The sequence below is a fragment of the Perca flavescens genome, chromosome 6 (assembly GCF_004354835.1).
Source record: "Perca flavescens isolate YP-PL-M2 chromosome 6, PFLA_1.0, whole genome shotgun sequence".
NCBI lineage: Eukaryota > Metazoa > Chordata > Actinopteri > Perciformes > Percidae > Perca > Perca flavescens.
In genome coordinates this window covers 10,044,467-10,072,221 of record NC_041336.1, presented here as the reverse complement: position 1 = coordinate 10,072,221, position 27,755 = coordinate 10,044,467, and the positions used below count along the sequence as shown (strand labels likewise).

Sequence of the window (27,755 nt, the reverse complement as noted above, 5' to 3'; positions counted from 1 at the left end):
TACAACAGCGATTTGTGTACATGTGTGGGTTGTTTTAAGCATGGATCAAAGAGTTCAACACATGAATCAGATATGGTACCCCCATACTACAATTGCTAACATTTTTAAATATCAAACTATTCAGATATTTATTTAATTTTCATTCTTTCCTTATTATTACCTATTTTTCTACACACACAATCAATCACGTAAACATGCGTGCCATATTTAACCGATTTCCCCCAAAACACGTGGTCATTATACTAATTTAAGTTACAGTAATTGCTTGATGTTATGATTATTATGTTTCATTACATATTATGATTTGTAATTTGATTGGTCTGTCTTTCCCTGTTGCTATCTGTAAAGTCACTACTGTTTTGTTTTTTGCACCAATAATATAATAAAAAAAATCAGATATGGGTCACTTTTAAAAGCAGGAATAAACCGAAGGTAACTAATCAGCAGGTTAACACCACCTATTTGTTCTACAAAATCTACACAGACTACAATATTCTTGGATGGTTTGTCCTCACCTGCGCCAGCACCTTCACTCAGCTAGTCAGGCAGGACGTGTGACACTTTAGAGAGAGGTCTCAGGGAAAGATCAAGGACTGCGGGTACTTATTCTGGAGGGTGTGTTGAGGGGGGGTAAGCCCTCCACATCCTCATTAGCTGCTGCTGCTTTGAGCCAGCTCTTGGCAATCGGGACAGGTGTAAATCATCTCCTGTGCATTTTGGCCCATCCAGACTGCCGTCCCATTGGCGTCAGACTCTTGGGCCTTAAGAGAGCGATGCACCTTGGCACAGTAGCTGCTGCTCTCACACAAGATGGCATGAAGGAAGCAAAAAGGAAATAAAACAAAAACAAAAACGGTGATGTGAGGGTGGCTGGACGACAGGGAGAAGGGGCTTTAACTCAAAGCGGGTGAGGAAAATGGGTTTGGTTTCATGAATGAGGGTAATGATAAATAGGGCAAATTAAACTTGTCAACTCACCAAGCTAGGTATATCATAGACACTATGAATATGAGGAGCACAAAGGCTCCGGCTGCTACACCATACACCCACATCTTCAGCTTCCCATCTGTGGAGGAGGAGGCTCGTCAGTTTGTCTGTTTACACTTACAGCCATTAAAAGCTGCAACAATTAGTTCTGTGTGAAAGCTTCAGAAAACACATCGCTTGTTCTTTTTTCCGGTAACATGTTATAATAATAATAATAATAATAATAATAATAATACAGCCTGAAATTTACAGTGTAATTATATTGTATGAATCAGGCAACAATAAAATACTTATTGGTTCCTACTGATACTTAAATGTAGGTACAGTGGAGTAACTGGGTTTTTATTTGTGTAAATACTAGGTACCAGTGGTGGTGTGTAACAAAGTACATTTACTCATGCACTGTACTTAAGTACAATTTTGAGGTACTTGTACAGTACTTTGCTTGAGTATAGTACAAGTACAATTTAATTTAATTTTCCCAGTACTGTAGTACCCAGTATTTACAAGAATAAGAGTATCATTTCTTTCTCTTTTTCTCTAAAATGCTCAGTTGTTACCACAGCTGTCTTGTTTTCTTCCATTACCAACAGTATTGTATTGTTACCTGATTCATGAAATTACACTATATAAGTCTTACTTTTTTTATTCATCTTTCTCAAAAGGCAAAACCATGTTTTACATCTTGCTGTAATGGAGTATAATAGCAAGAAGTGTGCTGCAGAAACTAGCAAACATTTGGAAGAAAATTTGGAAGATAAACGATACAGGGGTTACTGAATGTGATGGTGTGTGAATGTAGAAGTTCTTGCTCCTGACAGACATTAACTCATTCTGTTATGCACTCTTGCATCCTAAATGTTTCTGTCGCTGTCATGAACTATCAGTCACAACACTGTGTGCAGATGCACTTCTCAAATGTTAATGTACCAGCAGTTCAGAGTAGGAAACAAGGTTCGAACATGCATCAGAGCAGATTGGAACAGCATGAAAACATGTCTGATGCACCTTTTGTTTGTAATGTGTCAGTTTTATTTCATGCCAGTACAAATGTGTTAAACCTGTTAATCAGACCCTGTCGACACTAAGTTTGCCGAATGCAAACTTAAAGTAAAGTACATTCTGCTGTTGCCATGTGAAAACCTTTCAGCTTTATGCCTTAACTTCACTTCAAGGATTACATAGTGCTCTGCAGGGTGAGAAAATTCAGCAAACGCTGGGCTCTCTAAAACCTTTTCCCTTCAGAAAAACTTAAAAAGACATAGTAGGCACTTGTTTTTCTTATCAAGTAGTGCAAGATATTCTAGTGCAATATTCTAAATACAAGCTCCTGACTTAAAACTTGCACCTACAAATAACCCTTCATGTCGTTGCAAGTGGAATTATTGGAATTGATTGTTTACTAAAATTTATCTTGGCAGGATGACTATTTGTGTGCAAATAATTGCACATTTGTAGTCAATATAGGCCACATTTACAGTCATCATTGCTGTATATGTTTTAATTCTGCTTTTTTGTTGTTGTAAAATATTTATTATACTGTCAAAGTAACATTTCCCAAAATATAAACTAACCACGTCTGTATCCTTCTGACTTCCTCCACATTTCTGACTCAGAAGCATATTTATGTGGTGTTTTTTCTAATTATGGCTTGACAACTGGAAAACAGGAGTCTCTGAAGGGTACATTAAGGCAGAATTAGTTCCCCAAAACATGACAGTTAAGAGATTAAAGGTTTTCACTTGACAGCAACAAAACACAATTCTTTACGACTGGATGTGTCTCTTGTATTTTTTTCATATTTGTAATTTTTGTGAGCACTGTGAAGAGAAGTTGTTTGATGAAAACTAGCGTTCATTTGGATTTATTGTCAAGTGTGTCATGTGGTCTGACCTGGTCCGTAGGGCTGCAGGTACCAGGTCCGGCCAGTGCGTCCAGGCTGAATGGTGGTGGGCAGGGTGGGGTTAATGGCACGACTGGTCTTCACATCCCCTTTCTTGTCCCCTGCTGTGGGGATCTCCAGGATCGGGATGGGGGCACAATGGTCCAGCTGTCCAGTGGGTGACAGCACCTCTGTGAATCCCTCCTCGCACATGCATATACCAGCCTGCAGGGGGCAGCGCAGAATCATTTTTCACCGGGTACAGCACATCAAGGGAGTGATGGTGCATGTCAGCATAGCACTGAATGAATCTAATGAGGAGGCCCTGGACATTGGTATGGTAGGGTCACCGACCTGTGACCATTTACTTTTAGATAAAAGCATCAGCTTTTTCACAGAGCACGTTTGTGAACTGTATTCATTGTGTGTCATTTAGCCTGATATAAATGGGGTGGACAAAATATTAGAATCACCTGTAAGTATAACTCAACACAGCACCACAAACTACAGCCTCCAAAGTGAGCATAAAGTTCAACCAACACCTCGCTAAAAGTGTTTCAACAAAAATGGAACAATATAACCTTTAGGATTCATTGCAGGACTGTTGTATTAGACTGCATTAGTTGTAGCTTGGTGTACCTAATAAACTGCTAACAGAGTAGATTCATCATGCTAGTCTGGAGATTGAACCAGTGGCCTAAAAAGTCCTAAACCAGCTTCTCATCATGCAATTCTGACCTGCTTATTCTGTGGTTATTAAATCTGTCTGCCCTACAAACCAGTACAGCGTATAACCAGCCTTTATTGTGAGGTTCAAATTTGTTTTAAGAAACAATATAAACGCAATTAAAATGGATGAACTTTGAGATCTACCAGCTGCTGTTTCTTGTGGACATACAATTTATTTTACTGATGTCGATGCAGCACAAATGCATTGGGTGACAATACGGGGAATTTGGGTTTTACATCTCCATGCTGCCATCATTTCCTTCCCTGCTGAATTCAAATTCAATTCTGGCAGCTGTGTGTCACAGGGAGTAGAGAGACTGCCATCTTCCAGAGGACCTGTGCTTTCAGGTTAACATCTTTTTATTGTTTTTATTCTGTTTACCCTGTTTTTACTGTGCATCTCTGTCTGTAAACCACATTTTTCTTTACAACATTTATTTTTCATTCTTTTTTATTTACTTGTTAAAACTGGTGATTTGAGAACAACCAGCTGCTCACCTCATTGCAGAAAGACTTTGGCATGAAACAGGGAGGGTCACAGGAGCTGTTGTCCACTGGAGGGTTCATAGCAGGACAACCTCCTGCGGGTGAAAAGACAATAGAATCACAAGATGTTTCTAACGGAATACAATGAACATCATCTGTGTGTGTCCCGGTGGATGTTCTGCTTCTTGTTGTTGAGTACTAGCATCACCTTAAGTAAGAAAACTGACATTTTCAAATTAAAAATTTGTCATTGTATTTTGTTTTTAACACAGTCTGTACATTCATCCATTTCTTAAATGTAAAATATGGCATATATAAGTCAATATAGCTGATGACGCCAAACATGTAAACTGTTTCAAGTTAGCAACTACGTGTTTGTGAATACTGCAGAGATTAATAGCCATATATGCTGCCATCCCCCACCACCTTCACCTCTTATAGAAATGAGTCCCTCGTTTTCTTTTGAAGTGTTTTATAGTTTTGACAGATGTGTCAATTTTAGCTCCTAAATAAAACTGCCACTTACTAATGTAGACTTACTGTTGAGCTGTAGAGTTCCTGTAACATCTCAGTTTCTCACTTTCCACCAACCAACCAAAACTGATTTTCTTCTTTGTTTCTTTTTCATACTTTTTTAAGCTAAAAAAATGTATGTGTTAGTTGGTCAACGAGAATTAATTTAATCTAATTGAATACTTTTTTTTTTTAATGGACAAAAATATTTGGTTCTAGCCTCTCAAATGTGAATAGCTGCTAGTTTAGTCTTTTATAATATTAAACTGAATATCGTGGGGGTTTTGTATTGTTGCTTAAACAAAACTGGCCATCTGAATAGGTCAACTTGGGCTTTAGGAAGTTGGTATGGGCATTTTTCAGTATTTGTGGACCAAACCAATTAATTAAGAAAATAATCTCTGCGAGAGTGGGCATACACAATTTAAGGCGTCACTGCCTTCTTCAAGCTGGGAACCCCAGGGGTCCGACGGCAGAGTTGGCTCCGAGTCTGGAGCTATGCAGCTAGACCCTTCTCAAATAATCAGAAGATCATTCAATAATCAAAATAACCATTTGTGCCACCCAAAAAGGTAAAATCATCCAGTAATTCACAAGAAATAAAGGCAAACATTAGGAGCAAAGTATATTTAAACCTAATTTTGGAAGGCAGAATATATATAGCTTTCCTATCTTGTTAATCATCTTGAGACGCACTAGGTTTATTTTGTCTGACCACTAGTTCATGGCATGCAGGGAAAATTTGTGTTTTTCTTCTCATCATGTACACTTAACAATGTAAGCTGACCCAAAGCCTCCAAAAACGTGTTAACATCCTATAATGCAAGCTCCATTATGAGACTCAAGAGTTCCTTACCGGTGACATTGAGTCCATCTGAGCGCTGACACCAGATAGTAGAGCGTGTGGAGTTTAGACGAACGTTGCTGAACCATTTGTACTCGTAACATTCGCCCCCTGAGAGCAAAATAAAAAACAAACAACATCTATATAGACTGTACAGTGGTGAGTCTGCAGTGAAGACTATTAATCATAAGAGTGACGGATTAATAAAGCAGCTGCTAAGTTATGGTTGTATAATAGGCTACTGTCATATAATATCACTATCAGTGTGTCTTCTGCACAGAAGGGTCCAGTTTAATGTTTTAATCTTCAGTAAGAGCTTTTGCTTAATGACTTTCTATCAATGCTATTATGACTTTATCAATATCTCCATCAGTGCAGTAAATGACCATATTTCCCTACGGAGTCCTGTGTAACCAATCATCAGTCCAGCCCATTCGGCGAGCGTAAATGAACAATTTAACCTTGAACAAAGGAAAGATCTATTCTCCACAGGCCTGGGTATAGTATCACTGCTCCAGACGATGGCATGGCTCTATCTGCAGGTTTCACGTGACGATTTGTCTGCGGCTGAGACAACTTCTGCCTTTATGTTCTTCACTTTTCCTCCCCTTTTACTGCTTTGGTACAGCTGAGGCCATTTCTGAAATGTGTTGAGTTATCATTGAATCACTCACTTCAGCCGGAACTTCCCATCATCTTTTACCAGCATATTGGAGTTTGACTATTATTGAAACATTTCCCAGAGGAAGAGCCGTTTTGGAAGGAGAAATAATGTCACTAGTCAAGCCTATTCATTTACAATGAATGTTAATGTTAATATAGAACTTTTATACCAAAAGGATTTACAGTGTACCCATCACACACATTCACACACCAATGGAGGTGAAGCTGCCATGCAAGGCTCTGGCACTACCTTTCTAAAATCACAAATTCATGGTCACTAATGATGGGAAAACTGCTATTCACGTTAGCTGGTTGCGGACTGTACAAAAATGAATGAATTAATATAAAAAGAGTTATTTTTCAGTGACAGTAATAACTAAGTTTTTTTTTTAACAAGCTAGGCTAGCACACCTACAGCACGTATGCAATCATGTTCATTTAAGCTACATCATTTATATTATGCACATAGGCATATACTGTAGTTGAGCTAACTTAACTAAATAAATATATGCATGCCCTGTTTATTTGCCGCATCTGCTTTTCTTTTTCTTGGAAAACAGTGGTTCAATCACTAATAACATTGCACACATTATTTCAAAGAACAGACATATTGGTCCTATTGGCTACTAGTTAAATGTGAATGTGTGTGACAAGTAAAGTCCTGATACAGATAACTGTTATCCTCCGTAGCGTTGGCAAAACAAACCTTTATGACCAGTGGAGCAGGAAAAAAAGAATAGTGAAAAAGTATAAACAGGAAACGTGAGTAGAGAGAGTGGTATGATATGCAACAAAGATCCCCCCAGTTATGTGGTATGTGCCATAACCATTAGGCTACAGAGGCGCCCCCACAAAATTCTTTTTTAATGTAACTACTGTATTTGATCTCCCTCCCTTCATCCCTAGCCTCCCTTCTCCGTCACCGCCTTCCTTCTTCCCCTCCCTACACTCTCTCTTCCTCCTCCGCCTTTACTGGTCTTGCTGGGCCACTCCTCCTCCCCCCCTCGAGTGCCTCGAGTGATGCTGTGAAACCAGGTCAGGCTAGTGAAGACTGCTGTGAGGCTGTGTACAGTAGCCAAGGAGGGAGGAGAGGAAGAGTGGGAGGCGAGGGAGGAGGGGGATGGCTGCTCTACAGAATGAGCCGCTGCCTACTGTATATGCTGAGCTTTGGTGGTGGTGGTGGTGGTGGTGATTCACAGCCCACGCTGCAACTAATGGGTGATTAACGTGCCTGGGGAGCTGCAGAGATCACAACCGTAAATGAGCAAGGGGTTTCCTCCGTTTAGACATCTGACTCAAGATATCCCATCTGGGAGAGCCCCAATTGAACCAGTGTACAGAGGGAAAAACAAAGTCATGAAGGTAGTTAGTGCTTTAGTTTTTGTTCAGTCATGTTTGGTGGCTTTGTGGTTAGCACTGTCTCTTAGCAGGAAGAAAAACCTTCATCTGATTTCAGTAGGGCTGCTCCTTCTTAGTCGATTAGTCATAATCAACTTAGATTTCTTTAGTTGATTAGTCATGTTTTATGCTTTTATCATGTTGAATGACTTTTTTCCAAGAAACATACGAGCACATCTCTGGTAAACACAAGAATTAAAGTGGTGCTTTTGCATGACTCTTTGCGGAGAAACTCACATTTACAGATCTGTTGATTAAATCAACTAATCGATTAGTCGATACAATTGAATGAGTGTTAGTCGACTAAGAATTTCTTCAATCGAGCACAGCCCTAGATTTCAGCCCCCAATCCAACATGTTCTCTCTGTGGGTTTCTTCCAGTTTCCTTTCACAGTCCAAACATGCAGGTTTAGATGGAGAGAAGACCAAACAGCCTGCAGATATGACCCTGAATGTAAGTGTCTTTCTGTGTTAGCACTCTAACGAGCTCTTTATTGTGTTTCCCTGCCTTCCACCCAAGCCGAGACTGACTCCATGATCATGGGTATTAGGAATATGTAGGTAAAGTAAAATGAATCAAAGTTTGGGGCTGCTGGCTTGCTGCAAGCTAATTTGCATGCACTGAAATAAGCTTATACTTATTCAAAGTGTTTTACCTGTGCAGGGCTGAGACTCCCAAGCCTGGTCAGGACAGAGCTGCAAGTTTTCAGGCTCCTGCGCCAACACGGCTCGTGAGCGAACTTGAACTGAACCAAAGTCCATGTCGGCCCCCTTGATGCACACGCTCACACACGAGCTCCAGTCTGACCACTCCATTAGGTAGCATTCACCTGCAGGGCGAAGAGACAGCACTTTAATTTAACAACATATTCCAGTTTCTTATTTCACTGTAAACTGGTTATGTTTGGGTTTTGCACTGTTGGTTGGACAAAAAAGACATTTGAAAATATAGAAATAATAAAAAAGAATCATTAGTTACATCCCTATTCAACAGCACTCCCAATATGGAGAAGTTAAGTTATTATGACACATTTTGTAATTTACAAAACAAAAAACATTAAATTCTTAAATAACATAATTGCTCTGCATAAATTAGTTTTTAATTATATGAATAAATAAATCAATAAGATGTCACAAAAAATGGCCAATACATGGAGGGTGAGCCTTAAACCCTAAAATGTCTGACAATCAATCAATAGACAATCAATTAGTAGTACAACAACCAAACGTATATATTCAGCTTGGCCTGAATAAAACAGGTAGAAATCAAATCTTTACAAGTTAGACTACATCAGCCTGGCATCTCTTCACCTGCTCAGTGTTGAATTTTTTAAATAACTTCCTGACCTGTAAAATTGCTCAGTTTGGCTTTGAGCCATATCACAAATCTTTTAATTTCCTGCGAGCCAGTGTGCAGCCTCAGATCCCCAGGCAGGGTGGCCCTTCTGAATCCTCCAGAGTTTAAGACTAAAATGTGACAGGGTTATTTAGAAAGACTTTCCTGAGGAGCTTCAGCTGACGGAATCAGTATTATCTTAGAGTATCTAGATGTACTGTAATAGATTAGATATTTTATTTAATTTTCACTTTTTAATATACTTGTATCCCCAATCTCGCGTTGTATCTCCTTTTACTCATTTTCATAGCTTTAATTTGACTTGTAAAGAGCGGTTTATGCAAAAATATCTGCATTGCAGCTTTAGTGTAGGTGTCCTGGTGGAAATCAGATCTTCAACTTTGGCAGTACTAAAGCAATATTTTACCTACTCATTCATGGATGAGAACAGTGTAATCTGGATGAGATGCAGCAGAGATACGGAATATGTATTTCCATATTGTATCTTGATGGTTGAGATGCTTTAAAGAGTTTCAGGAGGAGGAGGTGTAAGTGCGAGGGGGAAGGGGGGGTTGGTTTAGATTGCAGCTGAAAACTGCAGCTCATCAAACAGCAGGGGAAATAGAACATGGGTCAAGGGTGGCAGTGCATTAAAGTGTGTGTGTGTGTGTGTGTGTGTGTATGTGCGTGCGTGCGTGTGGGATGTTCTCTTGTTGGATTAGGATATGAGGTTGTACAGTTTGTGTGAATTTGTGGGAATGCTGATTTGTGTTTTATGTACTTAAAGGTGTTGTAGGTTGGTGAAGGTGTATTCTGAGGTGAGCAGATTGCTAGCTAGGCAGTGTAAAAAGAGAGAGTGTGATATACAGTATATATATATATATATATATATATATATTAGGGCTGTCAAAATTAACGCGTTAATTTTTGCGTTAATTTTTTAATATTTAACTCGTTAAAAAAAATTAACGAAATTAACACAGCTGTGTTTGTTTACTTCATGTGGCGGCTGAGAAACGTAATACGTCTACATAACAGCAGGCGGCGCTACTCTGTATTGTTGCCCAAGTAATGAAAACCGGCAGCTGATTGGACGAACGCGTCACATGGGTTTCTTTTCTCCAGAAATCCAAAGCCAGACTGTCATGGCGGCCGTTCAGAATACGATCTCATATTGTACTAAAATAGTTCACTGAAACATGTTTCTGAAAACATTTTAAGCGAGAAATAGGCCGTGCAGTTGCTGAATCTGTCTTCATTTCAGCTCAACAAAGTCAGTTTAGAAGATTTTCGTCAGATTTTGAGAGACTAGCCACCTCATTCCGCTCGCCATTTCCGGGTGAGTCCCGACTGCCCTGCCGCCGACTGAGCTCGTTGGAGATGAACTGAACATAGGCTCGTTGGAGATGAACTGAACATAGGCTCGTTGGAGATGAACTGCGCCTCGCCTGTAAAGTAGACGAGAGCAGGCGACAGCAGCCGGGGATGGTGACAAAAATCTGCTCTCAAGTCAGACAGTTTCTAGCCGTTTCCAGCAGCCTTCAGCAGGACTAAATAAGCCAAATTGTTGCTGCTGTTGTTCTGAAAGATATTAAACATTCTGAACTTAGCAGAACCTTTCCTTGTTTGTTTTTTTCTTCATATTTGCAAAGTTAAGTGATTTAGCATTTAAATATCCATTATTATAAGCTTCAGTCTCAATTTAAAAAAGCAATTAATCGCGATTAATTACAGCAAATTGTGCAATTAATTAGTTAATTTTTTTTTAATCGATTGACAGCCCTAGTATATATATGTGTGTGTGTGTGTGTGTGTGTGTGTGTGTGTGTGTGTGTGTGTGTGTGTGTGTGTGTAGCTGTCCCCAGTCTCACACAAATAGCCCTTGAATTTCCTCCCAAATCACACCACAGAATGTCCCTGCACAGAAATCTGTGCTTTTGATTGCTGTTTGATACTTTAGCACTCCTGCAGTTTGGCAAAAGGGGTTGGACTGATTTGTTATCTAGGGCAGCGTTTCTCAATGTTTTCCATCTCAGGGACCAGACATATGATGAGCGTTTTTTTAGTCCTCCAAAATGAGAAATCCACCAGTGGGAACACATGCCACACAAACCATTTGACGTGGTAGTCGTGGGTTGAAAAAAAAGAAAACGTTTTTCTCTTCTATATTTTAGAGAGATTGAATGATGAACGATCAATGATGAATTTTTCAACCAGTAAACCAGTCTAAAGTATTGTGGGATAAAAGACTAAAACCCAAAGGCCTGCTCGGAGGACATCTGAATATAAGAAGTATTGTGTGAAAGACAGAGCAAATTGAGGGTCTGCTTTTCTTTTTCTCTCTGAATCATGGCTAACCGAGTTATCACCAAAGATTATATGATGATGATATGATATTGTTTTATCTCCTCAAATGTCTTTTACTGTGGTTGGATTATACAGACCCCCTACTTCTACAAAGACATTTTATGACAAATTGAAATCTGTACTAAAGGAAATTGGTTCAAAAACGGAATTAATTGTTTTAGGTGATTTTAATATAAACTGGGCGGAAAAAGCTAAGAGATATCAACTTAAAAATATATCGGATCAGTTTAATCTCACACAAATGATCCTTAGCCCAACTAGGATTACTGAATCAACACAAACTCAGATAGATTTAATTTTTACTAATAAACCTGAAAGAATTACAAAATCATTTAATCTGGTAACAGGTATGTCAGACCACAACTTGACCCTAATTGTAAGAAAGTTGACAAAAAAAATGGTTTTTATACAGACAAGAAGGCAAAAACGTTTTTAATGTTATACCAAAATCCCTAATTGGCCAATTAGAGGAGAAATTAAAGGACATAGACTGGAATGATGTTATGCAGTTTGGTGATATAGAACAAGCATTTATCTATATGGTGGATAGAGTAAATACGACTAAAAATGAATTGGTAAAATTAGCAGTGTATGCTATTTGTACCCCTGGTACAATTAGCAGTGTATGCTATTTGCACCCCTGGTACAATTAGCAGTGTAAGCTATTTGCACCCCTGGTACACTTAGAAGTGTATGCTATTTGCACCCCTGGTACAATTAGCAGTGTATGCTATTTGTACCTTAGTGCAATTAGAAATGAATGCTATTAGTACCCCGCCGGTGAACACAGCAATGTGTTCTATTAATACCTCGTCTGGTACAAATATCAATGTATGCTATTTGCACCCCTGTGCATTTACAGTACCCTGGCATATATTTACACACAGTTATCCATACTACTCATGTATTACACCTTTTTGGAATATTATCGCCCTGACATTCTTACCCTAACCCTAACCAATCCCACTCCTCTTGCCTAAACCTAACCAACCCAACCAGAGCAGGCATATTCATGAGTCTTTCCCTACCACCCTGCAAAAAAAAAATTTCATGCAAATTATCCAATCCAAATTTAAAAAAATAAGATCACCACACAGGAGAATTGAACTCCAAAGTCCCATACCAAAGGTAAGCGTACTAACCACTCACCTAGCAGTTCTTTCAGGATATTTAACAACTGTTTACCACTTGGTTTCTTCAAGCCTCGGTTGCTAGGTAACCATACTGTATACAAAAAAATAGGTACTAACTAACAAACCAACGGTTGTATGCTTTCACTGAAGACAGAAAGTGCAACTGTAGTATCCATTTTCTGCTAGAAATTCAATTGTTATAAACTTTAGAGACAAAACTTCCCTAATATGCCAGTTTCTGCGGTCATGGAAGATGAACGTCCGCCATGATTTCGGTGCACGCGAGCAACGGTTTTTTGTTGTTACGTCACAGGGTGTGAATAGCTCAGCTGTGTGGCCGAGGCTATTCGTACCGGGGGTGCAAATAGACACTCCGTTATTTTATTCAATTAATTGAGGATTCTAAAGGAAATAGTAAATTAATTTGGAAAAATATTGATAAAATTACAAAGAAGGAGAATAAATCTGTTCAAAATTGGATTATACAGGACTAATTGAAATTAATAGAAGATAAAGAAAAAACTGCTACAATTTTTTCAACAACTCTTTCTTCGTCTGGCGAGGAAATTTGGTTTTAGATCTGGAGTACTACAACCTATAAACAATGAAGCTCCTGTTTTCACAATTGAAAATGTTTCAGAATCTACTGTATTGAAAACAATTGATAATTTAAAAGGATCTAGATCTAAAGATGTTTATGACAATGATGCACAATTTTTTAAAACTTATAAAACAATTTTTTTGCAAACCCACTTGACAAATCTGTCAATAGCAAACTCCTATTTTCCAAATTGCTGGAAAATGGCGGCAGTGACACCTATTTTTAAAGCAGGTGATAGGACTCTTCCATCAAATTATAGACCCATAAGTATCCTTCCAATAGCATCAAAAATTTTAGAAAGAGTAGTTGATCAATTAATTACTTATTTAAATGAAAGTGAAGTAAATCTACACCCAATGCAATTTGGGTTTCGAAAAAATATTCTATAGAAACGGCTAATTGTTATTTTGTCAAACAAATTAGAAGTCAACTTGACAAAGGTGGTGTTGTTGGAGCTGTGTTTTTAGACTTAGCAAAGGCCTTTGACACAGTGAATCATAACTGTTTAATGTCAAAGCTTCAGAATTTTAATTTATCAGATACTGCCTTGAAGTGGATAAAATCATACCTCAGTAATAGAAGTCAATGCACAAGAGTGGTTGATAAATGCTCTTCATTTGCTAGCTGTCCTACGGGGGTTCCTCAAGGGTCAATTTTAGGACCGATTTTATTTAGTATTTATATTAATGATCTGCCTCAAGCATGTCCAGGTGTTAATGTTATAATGTATGCAGATGATACTGTGCTTTTTACTCATGCAAGAACTAAAGAACTAGCTGCAAGCAAACTGTCATCTGCAATGGTGAAAGTCTCAGATTGGTTGAATGAGTTTTGTTTGTCTCTTAATGTGAGTAAAACCGTATGCACGTATTTTACTGTACGAAAACAAAACTCTGTGAATCCAGATATTATATTTAATGGTGAAGCAATTAAATTTGTGACACATTCTTCTAACACAGTCTTTTAAAAAGCAAGTAAAAAGAGTTATAAATAATGTTAAATTCAATTTGAATAATTTTAAAAACATCAGGCACCAGCTCTCTCAATCAGCTGCCCTTCTCTTAGTACATACTCTGATTCTCCCTCACTTGTCGTATTGTATAACAACTTGGTCATAAGCAGATGTAACTACACTTAAGCCTGTGTACTCTCTTCATAAACAAATTATGAAAGTGTTAGATAAAAAACCAAGGGACTACCATTATTGTACTATTTTGAAAAGGTTACATTTCTTAAGTTTTAACAATTTTGTATTTTATACCGATGTATGCCTGATGTACAAAATTATTCATAACCTTGCTCCCCCTCCTCTTCGGGGATGCGTGACCTACAACGGAAGTGCTGGTAGGACTAGAGCATCTGCCAGGGGAGATTTGGTACCGCAATACAGAAAAACAGCCTTTGCGCAAAAAGCTTTTTCCGTCAGAGTAGTGGGGTTGTGGAATTCCCTACCTACAGACATTCGAAACCTTGATAGGTTCTCAAATTTTGAAATAAAACTTAAGTACTGGCTACTATCAGAACAGATCTGCAACCACTAACGACTGTGTTGCAAATTATCCGTTTTATATTTTGGTTTTAAATTTTATATTTCTGGATATGTATGTATTGTGATGTTTTATGTGGTGTATTTAATGTATGTTATTTTATTTGTTTACCTGCACAGGGACAGCAGATGTAAACTAGCTATTAGCTAATTCTGGTGCAATTACTTTTAATTGTGTATTGTCCCTGTAAAAATAAACAATAAAATGAAATGAAATGAAAATGAAATCAAAATAGACACACAGCACATTGAAAATGAACTCCACATTTGTATTTTGTCTTTTGGCAGAAGCAAGTAACAATAATTCTCCCTTCAGGGACCGCTGACACAGAAAATAACAGATTTTTATTTAAGCTGCACTGTGAAAAAACACCCTTCTTATCAGGCTGAATCATAAATTGGGGGTTCAGTTTTCCATCTTTTCTTATTGAAATGTTGTAGATTTGCCCTATTTACCCAAAGAAAATACTGATGTTTAATTCTCTATGTGCAGCACCATGTCGAGGGTGCATCTGAAACTGGAGCTAATTGGAGCTGCAGACCTGATGGACAGAGTCCAGCAGGTCACCTCCCTGTCTGCTCTGCTCTACGCTGCAAAGCTACATAAAACGCCGTAGCTGACAAGCCTCCGTCTTAAAACCTGACAATAAGTCATCAGACCCAACTTTTCAAGTGATAACCCCATCTGTGGAATTCCTTCTCTCTCTCTTTTTTCAGTTAGTGTTGGGTGTGGAAATCCTTGGTGCTAAGCTGATATTGTGGTGTTTTTGCACTGCAGAGCTGAGACATCCCCTGTCAATCAAGGTGGGGTCAATAGGCTACTGTGATGACATTTTCCTTATATTTTGGCTTTAGTAGACACAGGGGTAATGCTGCTTTTGCTAAATACCCTCTTTTACTTATTATTGAGAGTTATTATTATAACTTTATCAGATTTGTCACTGTAAACACCTGAAGTACGTAGCCTGACATCACCAAGATCACATGCAAAAGCAAGTTAGTCTAGAATCTCTCATTTCATTTCGTTATTAACGGCTGTAGACCAAAATGCCTCTGGGTGCAATTGGATAGACCTACCACCAATCAGAGCAACAACATGTGACGTAGCGCTGAGTGACGGACACATTTAAACAGACAACAGTGTGCAGAGATGAGCTCTGATGGTGTAGCATCAATTTGTCTGTGAATGGGTGTTGCAGTTTTTGCCATCAGATTTTGAAAATAGTTCTTCAACAAATAGTTCGACATCAGCTGCAGTCTTCTTGGTTGTTTTCGAAACTGTCTCTATGGCACTGCTCTTTCTTAAGCTAGGTTTATGCTCAGCGTAGCAAAATATTTTCTCTGCCAGAGAAATTAAAATATGAGCTTGCAAGTTTGTCTGGTTCCCAGGCTATGAAATACACAAAACTGCTACTGCTATTTTATATGCCCCTTTGTTCTCATTAAGTATGACTTGACGTTATGCTGATGGAAATAGTGCTGTTGAAATGTATGTTATCCTGACAGCATGTAAACATGTAAAGGCTTATTCTGCATCAACACCAAATAGAATCAACAGATCAGATTAACAGGGAGATGTCTTGCTAAAATATGATAAAATATACTTATAAGAACAAAGAAAGTTAGGAATTAAACCTTGACCATCTCTGCTGTTGAGCTAAATGAAGAATTTACAGTCATTTGGAACAGTTAAGTTATATTAATCAGTGACACATACTCAACTAAAGGGAGAGTCAGCTACAGTTCAGATTTTTACTTTATGCAGAAAAAGTACTGTATAATATTTTACAGCTTTTGCTCTGCATGGTCATATATCATGTAAATCACAACAGATGTCCAGCTCAGCATAAAGACAAGGCCGAGACCTAATCACTCACCGAAATAAAAAAGTCATCCTGTGCAGGTCGATCGTGCACTGACAATGCCAGGTTATAGGGTTTGTTACCTGCTGGGGCTACCCATGCTGAAAATGTGTGCACACATGGCACACTAACAAGCTTTGGGTGGAAGCATCAACCAAATGGCACATGGCATCAGTCTTGTTTTAGGTTTTTGTTTACTTCACCTAGGTCTGCTAAACAACTATGCATATATATAATATAAAAAAAATATATAGGGTGATTTATATTTTCCTTAGGGCCTTTTTACACCTGAAAGTCCAAACCAAGGTCTGGACAAAGGTTCATGCTTTTGTTACATTGTATACATGTGAACCATGCAAGAACGAAAAAAGGTGCAAAAACAGCGACTAAGGTGGGCGGGGCTTAGCGATTGATCAATTGCTCCTAAATCTTGAAATTCTTTCAACTTGAACTTTGCTTCTATTCTTTAAATTTTGTGTTGTTTTTTTTTTTTAGCTTATTTCTTATTTAATGCCTTTTATGCAACATGTTAATCCCTTTGAATTACATTTTTGTATGAAATGTGCCATATTAACGTCCTTGTAGTGAGTATACTAGGTATGGAGCTGCATCTCGTTTGACATGAGCCATGCCTATAATCAACGTTAAAAATACTTCTTCAATCTGTTCTCCTCTCAATCAGCATCTCCATTCAGATGTGAGATGAATAAATGCATAAAATCTACACTTTATTGTCATTTATAGCACAGCAGATTGTTATTCAGTGAGGTTGTCGCTCAGCTTGCCATCTTGTCTTTTGTATAAGCCTTCAGGGTTTTTTGTTATCTCGCCCACACAGATTATTGATTGCAACCCTTTTTTCTGTGTTATATTATCTTCGACTGTGTGTGTATGTGTTTTAATCACCCTTGCTTTTATGTTTCTATGTTTATAAACAAATAATAATAAAACACATTTGAATAGAAGGGGTCACAGCTTCTATTTGGATTCACCTCTCTATTTCAAGAGCAGGTGGTCCAAATAGTTTGTGCCTTCCACATAAAACATGAAATAGTTTCTTACAGCAGTGCCTCTGGCTTGGCAAGGTGCTTCAACAAACAAAACTAACAGGGTTCGCTGGTGGGAGGCCTGTGAGGGATTATATTTTGACAACTGCACTAGTATTTTACACCCTTTATGTGATACTTCTCACTGTCAGATGAAAAGAAGTAGCTGTTGATTTATACATCAGATACTTTATAGTGAGAACTGTGCATAGACATCAAGTTAACTGGGAGAAAATGGGTAAAACTGGAAGTAAATTTAAGACCCAAACCTGCATGTTGAGTACAATGGAGACTTACTGCCTTGGCAGAGGAAACTAGAGGGCTCTCTGAGTTGCTACAGGCAATGAAATACAGTACCTACCAGTAAATTTAACTCGCATAAAACAGCACAGTTATTCAAAGCATCTACTATAATGTAGTCCATTTATTCTGCCTCCCGGTAAGCTCCTACCTCTCACTTTAGAGGTCATGAATAGATACTGAGTGCTATTGGTTCGAGATACTAAAATCTACCCTGTAACTAAAGTATTTTTAGTGTCTGCTTTGTGATATAAATCAAACTGCTGTGTTGACTGTGTAATGCATCGCAAAGTGACTTCTGTGTTCTGCTGGTTGAACCTGAGAGCAACTCAATGCAATTGCAATGCAAAACAGAGTTGTAATGAATTAGTTCCAATCTACTCCTTTAATAGTTAAGATTTGACTTTTTAAAAATGTGTAACTCAGATGTTCATGGCTCAACTGAACTTTGTTGGAAAATTGTGTACAACACACAGACAATCTCCACAGTAATGATGGTGAGTTCAATGTAACATTAACCTGAAGACTAAGGGTCCTATCTTAACAATCTGAAACGCAAGTATCAAACGCCAAACCCGATTAGCTTTGTGAGCGGATCTCGGGCACTGTTGCTATTATACGGGCGGGATAAATGACTCTTGCGCCCGACGCAAATCTAAAATGGGTTGGTCTGAAGTAGCTACATTACTCATAGGTGTGGTTTGGGCGTGACGTGCAATAAACCAATCAGAACGTTATCTCACATTCCCTTTAAAAGCTGGTTCCATGGCGGATTGCCATTATAATGGCAAATTTGCTAGGCGCACGCTCTTAATACATCCATGGGCGCACGCCAGGAGCGGTTCACAGCCAAGGAGACCGACGTTTGCTATTGGTTTTTCTTTTTGACAAAATGTAAACAAAGAAATGTCACCAAAACATACTATCCGATGTTTTGGGCTCACTCTCACTGAATCACGAGGTTATGAATACATGGTGATAGTTTTGCAATGTAGTCTAACATTAGAGCGAAATTACCTCACTATAGACGAAGCAGCTCTTCTGTCTCTCCTCTCCTGTGCTACTGCTGGGGCATTTGGGTCAAGTGGCATCGGCACATGCAGTTCAACATCACATCTCCTTAAGTCTTCTATTATTTCCTCATTTATGTCATCAACACATCCATGATTCATGGAAATGTTGTGTAAAACAAGGTCATATTTTTCCTTGTATTTATGTATGGTTTGCAAAAATGGAAGCTGCTGGGTTCATTACATCAAAGCATGCGGCCCTAAAATAGCATTTGAATAACCCGCCACTGACTTTAGACTAGGTTTTTCCTGGTCTGTGGTGGAATTGTTCATTCCCTAATTTACCAACGTGAATCTGTGGAGGGAAAAGTCCGCTGTGCGTCGGGTGCAAAATAGGAATGATACATGCGTCGATGTATAAAGTCAATTGCGCTGGGTGCAAGATAGGGCCCTAAGGGTGTAAAGATCCATCAATTCTTACGGGAAAACAGATACAAGACTCAGGCACTCAGGCACAACCACAGATTTGACCGAATTCAAGTGATGCTAGCATTAGCAGCTAATGTTACTTTTAACTAGCCTCTAATCCCTCAAAGCCATGTGCTGTTTTAACAGGGGCATGTGCACATACAGCATAATATATATAAAAAAAAGGAAAAGAAGAATGACACTGACCCAGGAACTCAGGTAAATGATATGATGGACTGGTTAAAAAGATATCATGTGTGTATCACTGCCATCGTCGGTGTGCCAGAGGACGTACCTTTTGTGGACATTTCTGATTCAACATTTGAAATAAAGGCTGAGGAAATTATTATTTTTATTATAAATTATTTATTTATTTTAGTCATACTTTTATTGAAAATATTATTATTAAATAAAAATAATTACTGAATCGTTGCAAATGTCTCTGTATTATTTTTGTATTGGATTGTAGACTGTGTATCTAGATACAAATGTATTTCCCATCTAAAAAGGAGAGATACAAACCCCCAGTGCAGACATATTCACCAAACCTATGACAGTGACATACAGGTTGCGAAAGCATCCTTACTAGGCTAAAAAAGCTTCTACTCTATCCTGTGTTTGGACATGACTTTGCAAGGTTGCTCATCCAGCACAGGAAGCTCAAAATAACCATATTCTGAACAGCAGTATTACCTGGGCAGGGAAGTGTACAGGCCTCTTTCAGGTTGATCTGCTTGTCTCCGTCGATGGCCACCTCCAGGCTGCTACACAGCTCCTCGTCCACCAAGCTGCCTTCACCGTTGCTGGAGCCGTCCGACACAAAGCACGACAGGTTTCTGTAGCGTATGCCGTGTCCACACACCACACTCTGACAGGACAGGAACACCACGGAAGAAGAAGGAGGATGAGGAGTTACCACAGTGAAAGAGGGGAGTTACATGAACCTACAGCTACTTGGTGACAACTTAACACTGGTAAATTATAGCTATGGCTGGAAATTTTGTCCAGCAACCATTTTAATTGATAACTCCAGAAATAAAAAGATTACGTTTATGTCCAAATGATAATAAACAGAGTGCTGATAAATAATGATGTGTGTTCTTTTTTTTATGCAAATATTTATGTTGATAATGTGTGCTGCCTTTTACATTTAAGTGCCATTACATAAAAACAAACTGTATAAAATATTAATGACACTTATCGGCAACTGATGGGCATGTCCGGCACAACATTTAATGAAGGCAAGAAGTACTATTTATTTACATATTGATTTTCATTATCAAATCACTTCCAACCACTGTGGATGGGATGTCGATAAAGAGAGCTTAATCAGCAGAATGTTCTTTAAATACGGTGTAATTTAAAATGTTATACTAATTAACTGATGGACAGTAAGCTTTCTGAACAGACAGGAGTTTTACATTTTCAGCCCAGATTTTGAAATCAAAGGAAATCACTCACACATATGTAATTAAAACCTGTACAAAGATGCTAATTATTGTTTCTTGTCTCCAAGCACTCTTCTTGGCATGGTTTCATTCAGTTAATTAACAACAAAAATAAGATTCTGACATGTCTTTGGTGGACATAAATCACTGCTAGAGATACCTCAAGGGTTTGTGTCTGCTTGCCTCTGTACTGTGTGTGTGTGTGTGTGTGTGTGTGCATGCATGTGCGTCTTAAAGGTCATTGGCTGGGCATGCATCTCTCTCATTTGTTGCGGCCCGCGAGCCGGTCGTAACAGTCCACTATACTGACTGCTGCTTTCCTACTGCTGCTGCTTGGCATACAAAGTATTCAGTTGATTATTGGACAGTTGACAGAGAGTTAATTGAGAGGAACAAGTGATCTAAATGAATTATGAGAGGTGACCTGTCTCCCTGTAGTCCCATGAAACTACACTTTTTAATGTCTTAAAGCGATGCAGCAGACTGCTTTAATAATCTGACCTGGTGGCACACAATTCAAAATAAAGTGTAACGGCTGCCAAATTTCTTGGCAAAAGTATCGGTTTACAGTAATGTATTAGCTTTAAAAGTGCATTAGATTGATTTTTACTGTCCATCTCACAAAATAACTGTATGCGCAGGGATTTGATGGGGTTGTTCATCAATACTAAAGACTCCATTCATTTTTCAAGGTGTTGAGATTTCTGTCTTTTCCACTTTTTGGCTCCAACTCATGTGTGTATTGATCTCAGCTGAACCAGGGACCTGTCAAAGCTGCATTGATTGCAGCTGACAGAGGTCAATGGGATCATTAATATTTAATGCCCCTGGATTTTTTGTATTATGATATAATGTTATAATTTATTAATGTACCTCCACCCGACACTCGGACCAGGGGCTGTACTTCCAGCGGTAGCAGGGTCGGACAGGGCAGGGCTTCCACTGCTCCATCTGAGAAGGGCAGGGCCGGCCGTCGCCCTGAGAGGCCTGGACCACTGAGCGCTGCCGCCACATCTTACCTGGAGAAAACACACAGGAAGTGACATCTTCAGTGTATTATTATTTATTTTCCCTTTAACATTTATGTATGTTCCTCTCAGGTGTTTGATAATAAGCCAAGGATTTGTATGCTACAGTTGCACTGCCTAATTGTTTGCAAATTACATTGTTAATGATTAGCATTTAGATAGATAAATTAAATACCACTTGAGCTAGAAAAACAACAATAGGGTCCTCCCTGACTAGTTCTCTGTCTTAGTACTGAAACTTGAGTCTTGTACTTTACCAACATGATAAAAAAATTAATGTTCAGTATTCACCGTTTTTCTTCTGCTAAGCCTAAGTTTTGATTTATTTCTAAAATAATACAATTATACAGAATGTAGAGTGGCTGTGTTTTCTGCACAATAAAGTAAATACAAAACCGATTTTGGCACATAAAATGACCATTGCAGTTTACCAAACAGCAGTCACCCCTTAATTTGAAATGCATGTGTTTGTTTTGAATGCATTAAATTAGGTGTGCTATGCAAAAGAGCTCTTCCACTTAACAGAGAAGGCTTTTCTAAATAGCCTGAAATACTGCACGTTTGCTCTGCCACCTTGATTGGTTCTTGGTCAACTTGAGTAAAATATCTTTTCTTCCACATCAATCAGCAAACTGTCAAAACATTACAAAGCAGACACTAAAAATAACATTACAACACCTCAGAGACTGCTTGATTTAAGTGCATAATTGAAGCTATGAATTAGCTGGAAACACACACACACACACACACACACACACACGCACACGCACACACACACACACACACACACACACACACACACACACACACACACACACACACACACACACACACACACACACACGCACACACTTTAAAATGCAACCTTCCTGTCTTTCTGTTTTAAACAGCCCACTTTCAAAGCTCAGAATTCTTTATTTGTTACATATCACACTCTCTCTTTTTACACTGCCTAGCTAGCAATCTGCTCACCTCAGAATACACCTTCACCAACCTACGACACCTTTCAGTACATAAAACACAAATCAGCATTCCCACACACTGTACAACCTCATATCCTGATCCAACAAAAGAGAACATCCCACCCACACACACACACACACACACACACACACACACACACACACACACACACACACACACACACACACACACACACACACACACACACACACACACACACACATCAAATAAGGTCCCCTCTTGCTCCTTTAGCCTTTCTTGAACCTTTATCTTATTCTTTATGATTAAGCAACTATCGCTGTAGTGGCTCTTCTTCAAAGCGCTCCCCATAGCCCTGAGGAGCAGGAAGATGTAATGGGACAGAATCAATCGTGTGAACCGCCAGGAACAACAACCAGGCAACAGGAGGACACATTTTCACCGGTCATTTGGGAAGTCTCTTAATAAACACTTCCTCTCTTTTGCTTTTGTGAGTTTTTCTGGGCAATGCCTCCAGTTACGCTTTCAATTATCTAAGCAAGTACGTTTTGCTGAGCATGCATGTTTTTACTCAGCCACACCACGCTTTAGTAGTTTGGTGTGGAGTCACGCACATGTACAGAAAAATGTTGATGCAATAGGCTCCTAAAAAAAACAAACCTGGGACAAAATGCATACTCCTTACCACCTATACCTGTATGTTCTTTACTTGCATCTTATTGCTTCACATTCATACATGTATACAATTACAACTTGGGGCTGCCATGTAAAACCGCTGTCTTTGAGTGCTGAGTATCATAAAGTCGACTCTGTTTAATTGATTTACTGTAGTTGATTCTTTAATGTTACAACCAGCCAAAAGGTCACACCTGTTACTCAGATGTACTCTAATGCAGAAAAAAATCAGCAAAATGTCTTTTTGTGTAGGGAAACATGAACTACAGTATAATTATTAGGGGTGGGAATCACCAGAGGCCTCACAATACGATATCATGACGATACTTATGTCACGATACGATATAATTGCGATTTTAAACATATTGCAATATTCTGCTATTTATCGCAATTTATTACCTTTTTTCCAACTTCAAATTTTTCCCATTTTCAAATGATGTCCCCAAAAGGAGATTTTGTCAACATTTGTTTAATCTAAAAAGATACATTTCTCTGTTTGTTCATCTCACTTCAATTTTGTTGCTGCAAAATGGGATTTTCAAGCAGACAAACTGACCAACACAGATATAATACCAGATTGATACTTGGCGTCTGTGTATTGATACAATATTGCCACGGAAAATATTGCAATACTGTGCTGTATCAATTTTTTCCCCCACCCCTAATAATTATATATTTAAAGATGCAGTCAGGAATTCATCTCACAACTGTTATGTAAGTGTTCAAGGCTTTCTGAGCTACATCAGATCTCATCTCATCAAGAATAATAAGATGAGAATATCAGTATCATAATGAGAACCATAGTAATTAACCTCAGGTCCGCCTCTTCACATAATCACACTACATTAACACTGTTATTACCATCTACTTGATGACATTGTCAAGTTTATTTTACCAGGGGTAGACATAACATATTAACTGATTAATTTGTGTTTTGTTCTTGTGTGTTTAATAAAGGTGAGATCATACCAACCAAATTGCAAACTGTGTGTCGTAAACCTTTCAACCCCCAACATACCGCTTAAAAATCAGCTGAAAGTTCAGCCAGAAATGATGATTTAAATTGTGAATAATGAACAGCGGCCAATGCTTTATGTAGTAAACATGTATACAAACAATACAGGATTTAAAACATTCTAAAAATCAGCTTTGCAAATGGTTCATGTGAAAAGGAAATACATTCAACATGTGTGTCTGACCTTTTGTTTAAAAGAAGACTTCACAGGGCACCTTCACATTTACACTACCTGTAAGTACCACATACAGCTGGTATCAGCTTGTTCTACACTGAGTGAAGTAATTAAACCCAAGACTTCTGATTCAAAAAGTATTTTGAGAAATGTGACTCATTCTGTGCAATGTTTTGCTGCACAGCATGAGTTTGGAATAACTGAACCAACTGCAGATCAGTGAGGTTTAAGAGGCTAAACCCACTTGACCTGAATCATTGGCCCCTGTTGCAAATTCAAGAAGTTGATGTGTTTGGCCATTTGCCATCAAGACTATGAGGTGACTAAGCTCAGCCTGGCTAATTAAGCATCATCTAGATGTATCACGTAAAAGCAGACTAGCTTTATTGTAGTTACTGTTTTATTATTCGGCCCTGAGCTTCTGTCTTATGTGGCTCTTTTTGTTTTTGTTATGTAGTTACTTTGTTTTATCTGGCTTTTGCTTTGACTGTATTTGTATCTAATTAATTGCAAATGAAAAGTGTAATACACAGTAAATACATATCAGACCATTGTAAGATGATGCTTAAATGATGATGAAAAGGTGACCTAGTGAAGGTGTCTTGTTAGTAAAAGGTTACAGATTTTTATTCTTGCTGCCAGTTCTTTGATCACACTGGAAATTGCTCAAGGTAAAAATGTTAGCTAAATGTCAACAACAGTTTGCACAATTTGAGTTAATCTTCTTACCTTCTAGTCCGCACGTCTGTGAACAGTCTGACCAGGCCGACCACTCCGACAGATGACAGTTGACGGGACACTCGACCACACAGGAGATGTTCATCTGCCACCTTTTCTCCAAATTCAACTGCAGCACATGTAGGAAATGAAAAGGGTAATTCATGACACATCGCCAAACCATTCACAACAGTTGCGGCACAGCCAACTCAATCTGTTACGGCCAGACAGCAGCGTGACCTCTCAGCACTACAACTCTCAGAAGCCTGTGTTTCTGCAGGGGACAGACTGTGCTGGGAAGCATCAGGCCAGCAAGGTTGGAATATCAAGGTTGCTGTGAAAGCCATTCTGAAATAATGTGTTTTTGTGAATGAGCCAGATGATGAAATGGGCTAAGGGTTAAATATCTGTAGGGATGGCTCTGCCACAGCCCGCCGGCTACAATTACAGGGAGCAGAGACACATTATGAATGAATTAAACGCTCAGCCTGAAGCAACGACAACAATCTCTGCATGGGAATACTTCTGAATATTTCATGTTGCTGTGAGCCTAATAGTACTGGAAGGGTACTACAATATATTGTAATGAGTGATGTGATTAAGTCATTAAGAAAAATGAGTGTGTCAAAGAAAGAAAGTAAAAACTGAACTGACCAAAAAGATAAAAAAGGAGACACTTGAGGAATTTTTGCACATCTCACCTCCTCACAGAACTTTATATCGACTGATTTGCCGTCGCTGCGAACACAGTCGAGCATCCGGGTCTTGATGCCGCTTCCGCACACAGCGTTAGGACTCAGCTGACATGTACTCCAGTCTGAGGACAAACACAACATATTTACATTTATATTTTTGGGTGTAAATGTTTATAAAACTGGCAATATAAATGCGTCAGAGTACTTAATAAAAACATACTGTAGAGCCTGTAGGTGCCAAGCTGAAATACCAACAACACAGACAATCTCCTACAACTTAGTATTGGTAATATTGTTAATAAAGTACAAACCCAGCTGGGGGGATAAGGATGAAGGTGGAGAGAGGGATAGAGGTAGTGTCAGGGACAATGGTAGAGGGATAGGTTGAATCAAAATGTTTTTGCAACCTGTATTGTATACGGATTTGAGTTGTAAAATGATGATTATGCAATAAAAAAAAAAAATCAATGATAAATAAATGAGGTACTTTGTAATACTACACAATGATGCCCAGTACAACCACATTCTTCTAGTCTGAGCATCACAAAGTTGACTTTGTTGCATTTTCTTTCAACACATGGAAAATACGCCTATTTTACATGGACGTTTTTGTTGTTTCTTGGGCTGACTTAAATAAGTGCCTTTTTTCTGGCAAATGGTACGCTAAAACCAGGTGGTCAGGGCTTTCTGAGATACATCAGCTCTAACCAGACAATAATTAGTAATACAACATAATTAGATAATAACTCAAAATAAGACACCACAAAATCCAATCCACTTTCAAATTTTGCAATTCTGCAACTGTAGGAAAAGTTAATTTTCCAACATTGCTAATAGCATAGCTTTTACCAAAGTCCAAGTCAAATCTCAAGTCATTTGAGACATGCCTCAAGTCCAAGTCAAGTTACAAGTCCTCACAAGCAAATTTCATGCCAATATGTCTCTCAAGTAGAGCTGGGCAATATATTGATATTATATTGATATTGTGATATGAGACTAGATATCGTCTTAGATTATGGATATCGTAATATCGTGATATGGCATAAGTGGTGTCTTTTCCTGGTTTTAAAGGCTGCATTACAGTAAAGTGATGTACTTTTCTGAACTTACCAGACTGTTTTCATTATATCCACATTACTGATGATTATTTATCAAAAATCTCATTGTGTAAATACTCTCAAGCCTCAGTGCAGTCAAATCAAAGACAGGTCTCTACTTTTGTGACTTAAAGCCGCATTAACTGATTTTATGGCCACATAAACACATCATCACCTTAAAAGTTGATATGGCAAACTTGTTAGCAAACTGTTGCTTATTTGCACATGCAGCAGACTTGAAGGAACAATAGCATTAATTTGAAGTTGTTTCTGTCCAATATTCAATTATATAATATATAATATATATAATATTCACTCTCCTTTCAGCACTGTTTCGCAATATCTAAATATCTGGGTTTTTAGCTGTTAAATGCTCCTATATTTTCACTGAAAACAGCTGCCTGCTGTGTCTGAAAATGACGCTCATGAGAGCGATGAGAGTAAACAGCAAAAACAGTAAAGTTGGCTGGAAAAGCAAAACCATGTGCTGAAAGACACCGAAAGGTTCTTTAGAGCTGATGGGAACGGATTCGGGTGATCATTCTCTGTGAGTTCATTACTACCAGCAACCACTTGCACACACACATATATAGTTATTTGATCAATTGTTAACGGAAAAATATTGAAAATAGCAGCTTTAACTATGATTTCAAGTCCAAGGTTTGTGGCTAACTTTACATGCACCTGCAAAGGACAAAATAAAATGATTGTATACATCATCTCATAATTTATAATATTCCCACTTGATAGAAAAATGCAGGCAGATGAGACATTTAAAATTAGCTTACGTAT

At 38.4% G+C, this 27,755-nt stretch overlaps 1 protein-coding gene across 1 annotated transcript in view; it reads right to left on the bottom strand.

The window, feature by feature from the left end:
* Positions 1-515: 515 nt before the first annotated feature.
* The window catches only part of thsd7ab (thrombospondin, type I, domain containing 7Ab), a 141,091-nt gene continuing 113,851 nt past the window's right edge, over positions 516-27,755 (bottom strand). Inside the window, exons 20-29 of the mRNA XM_028579871.1 lie at positions 25,873-25,988; positions 25,184-25,301; positions 21,493-21,638; positions 19,865-20,039; positions 8,159-8,332; positions 5,454-5,552; positions 4,097-4,179; positions 2,881-3,094; positions 979-1,066; positions 516-795 (exon numbers count right to left, since the gene is read on the bottom strand). Coding sequence (XP_028435672.1) covers positions 651-795; positions 979-1,066; positions 2,881-3,094; positions 4,097-4,179; positions 5,454-5,552; positions 8,159-8,332; positions 19,865-20,039; positions 21,493-21,638; positions 25,184-25,301; positions 25,873-25,988 — 1,358 coding nt within the window. The 3' untranslated portion in view covers positions 516-650. The remainder of the gene's footprint in view (positions 796-978; positions 1,067-2,880; positions 3,095-4,096; positions 4,180-5,453; positions 5,553-8,158; positions 8,333-19,864; positions 20,040-21,492; positions 21,639-25,183; positions 25,302-25,872; positions 25,989-27,755) is intronic.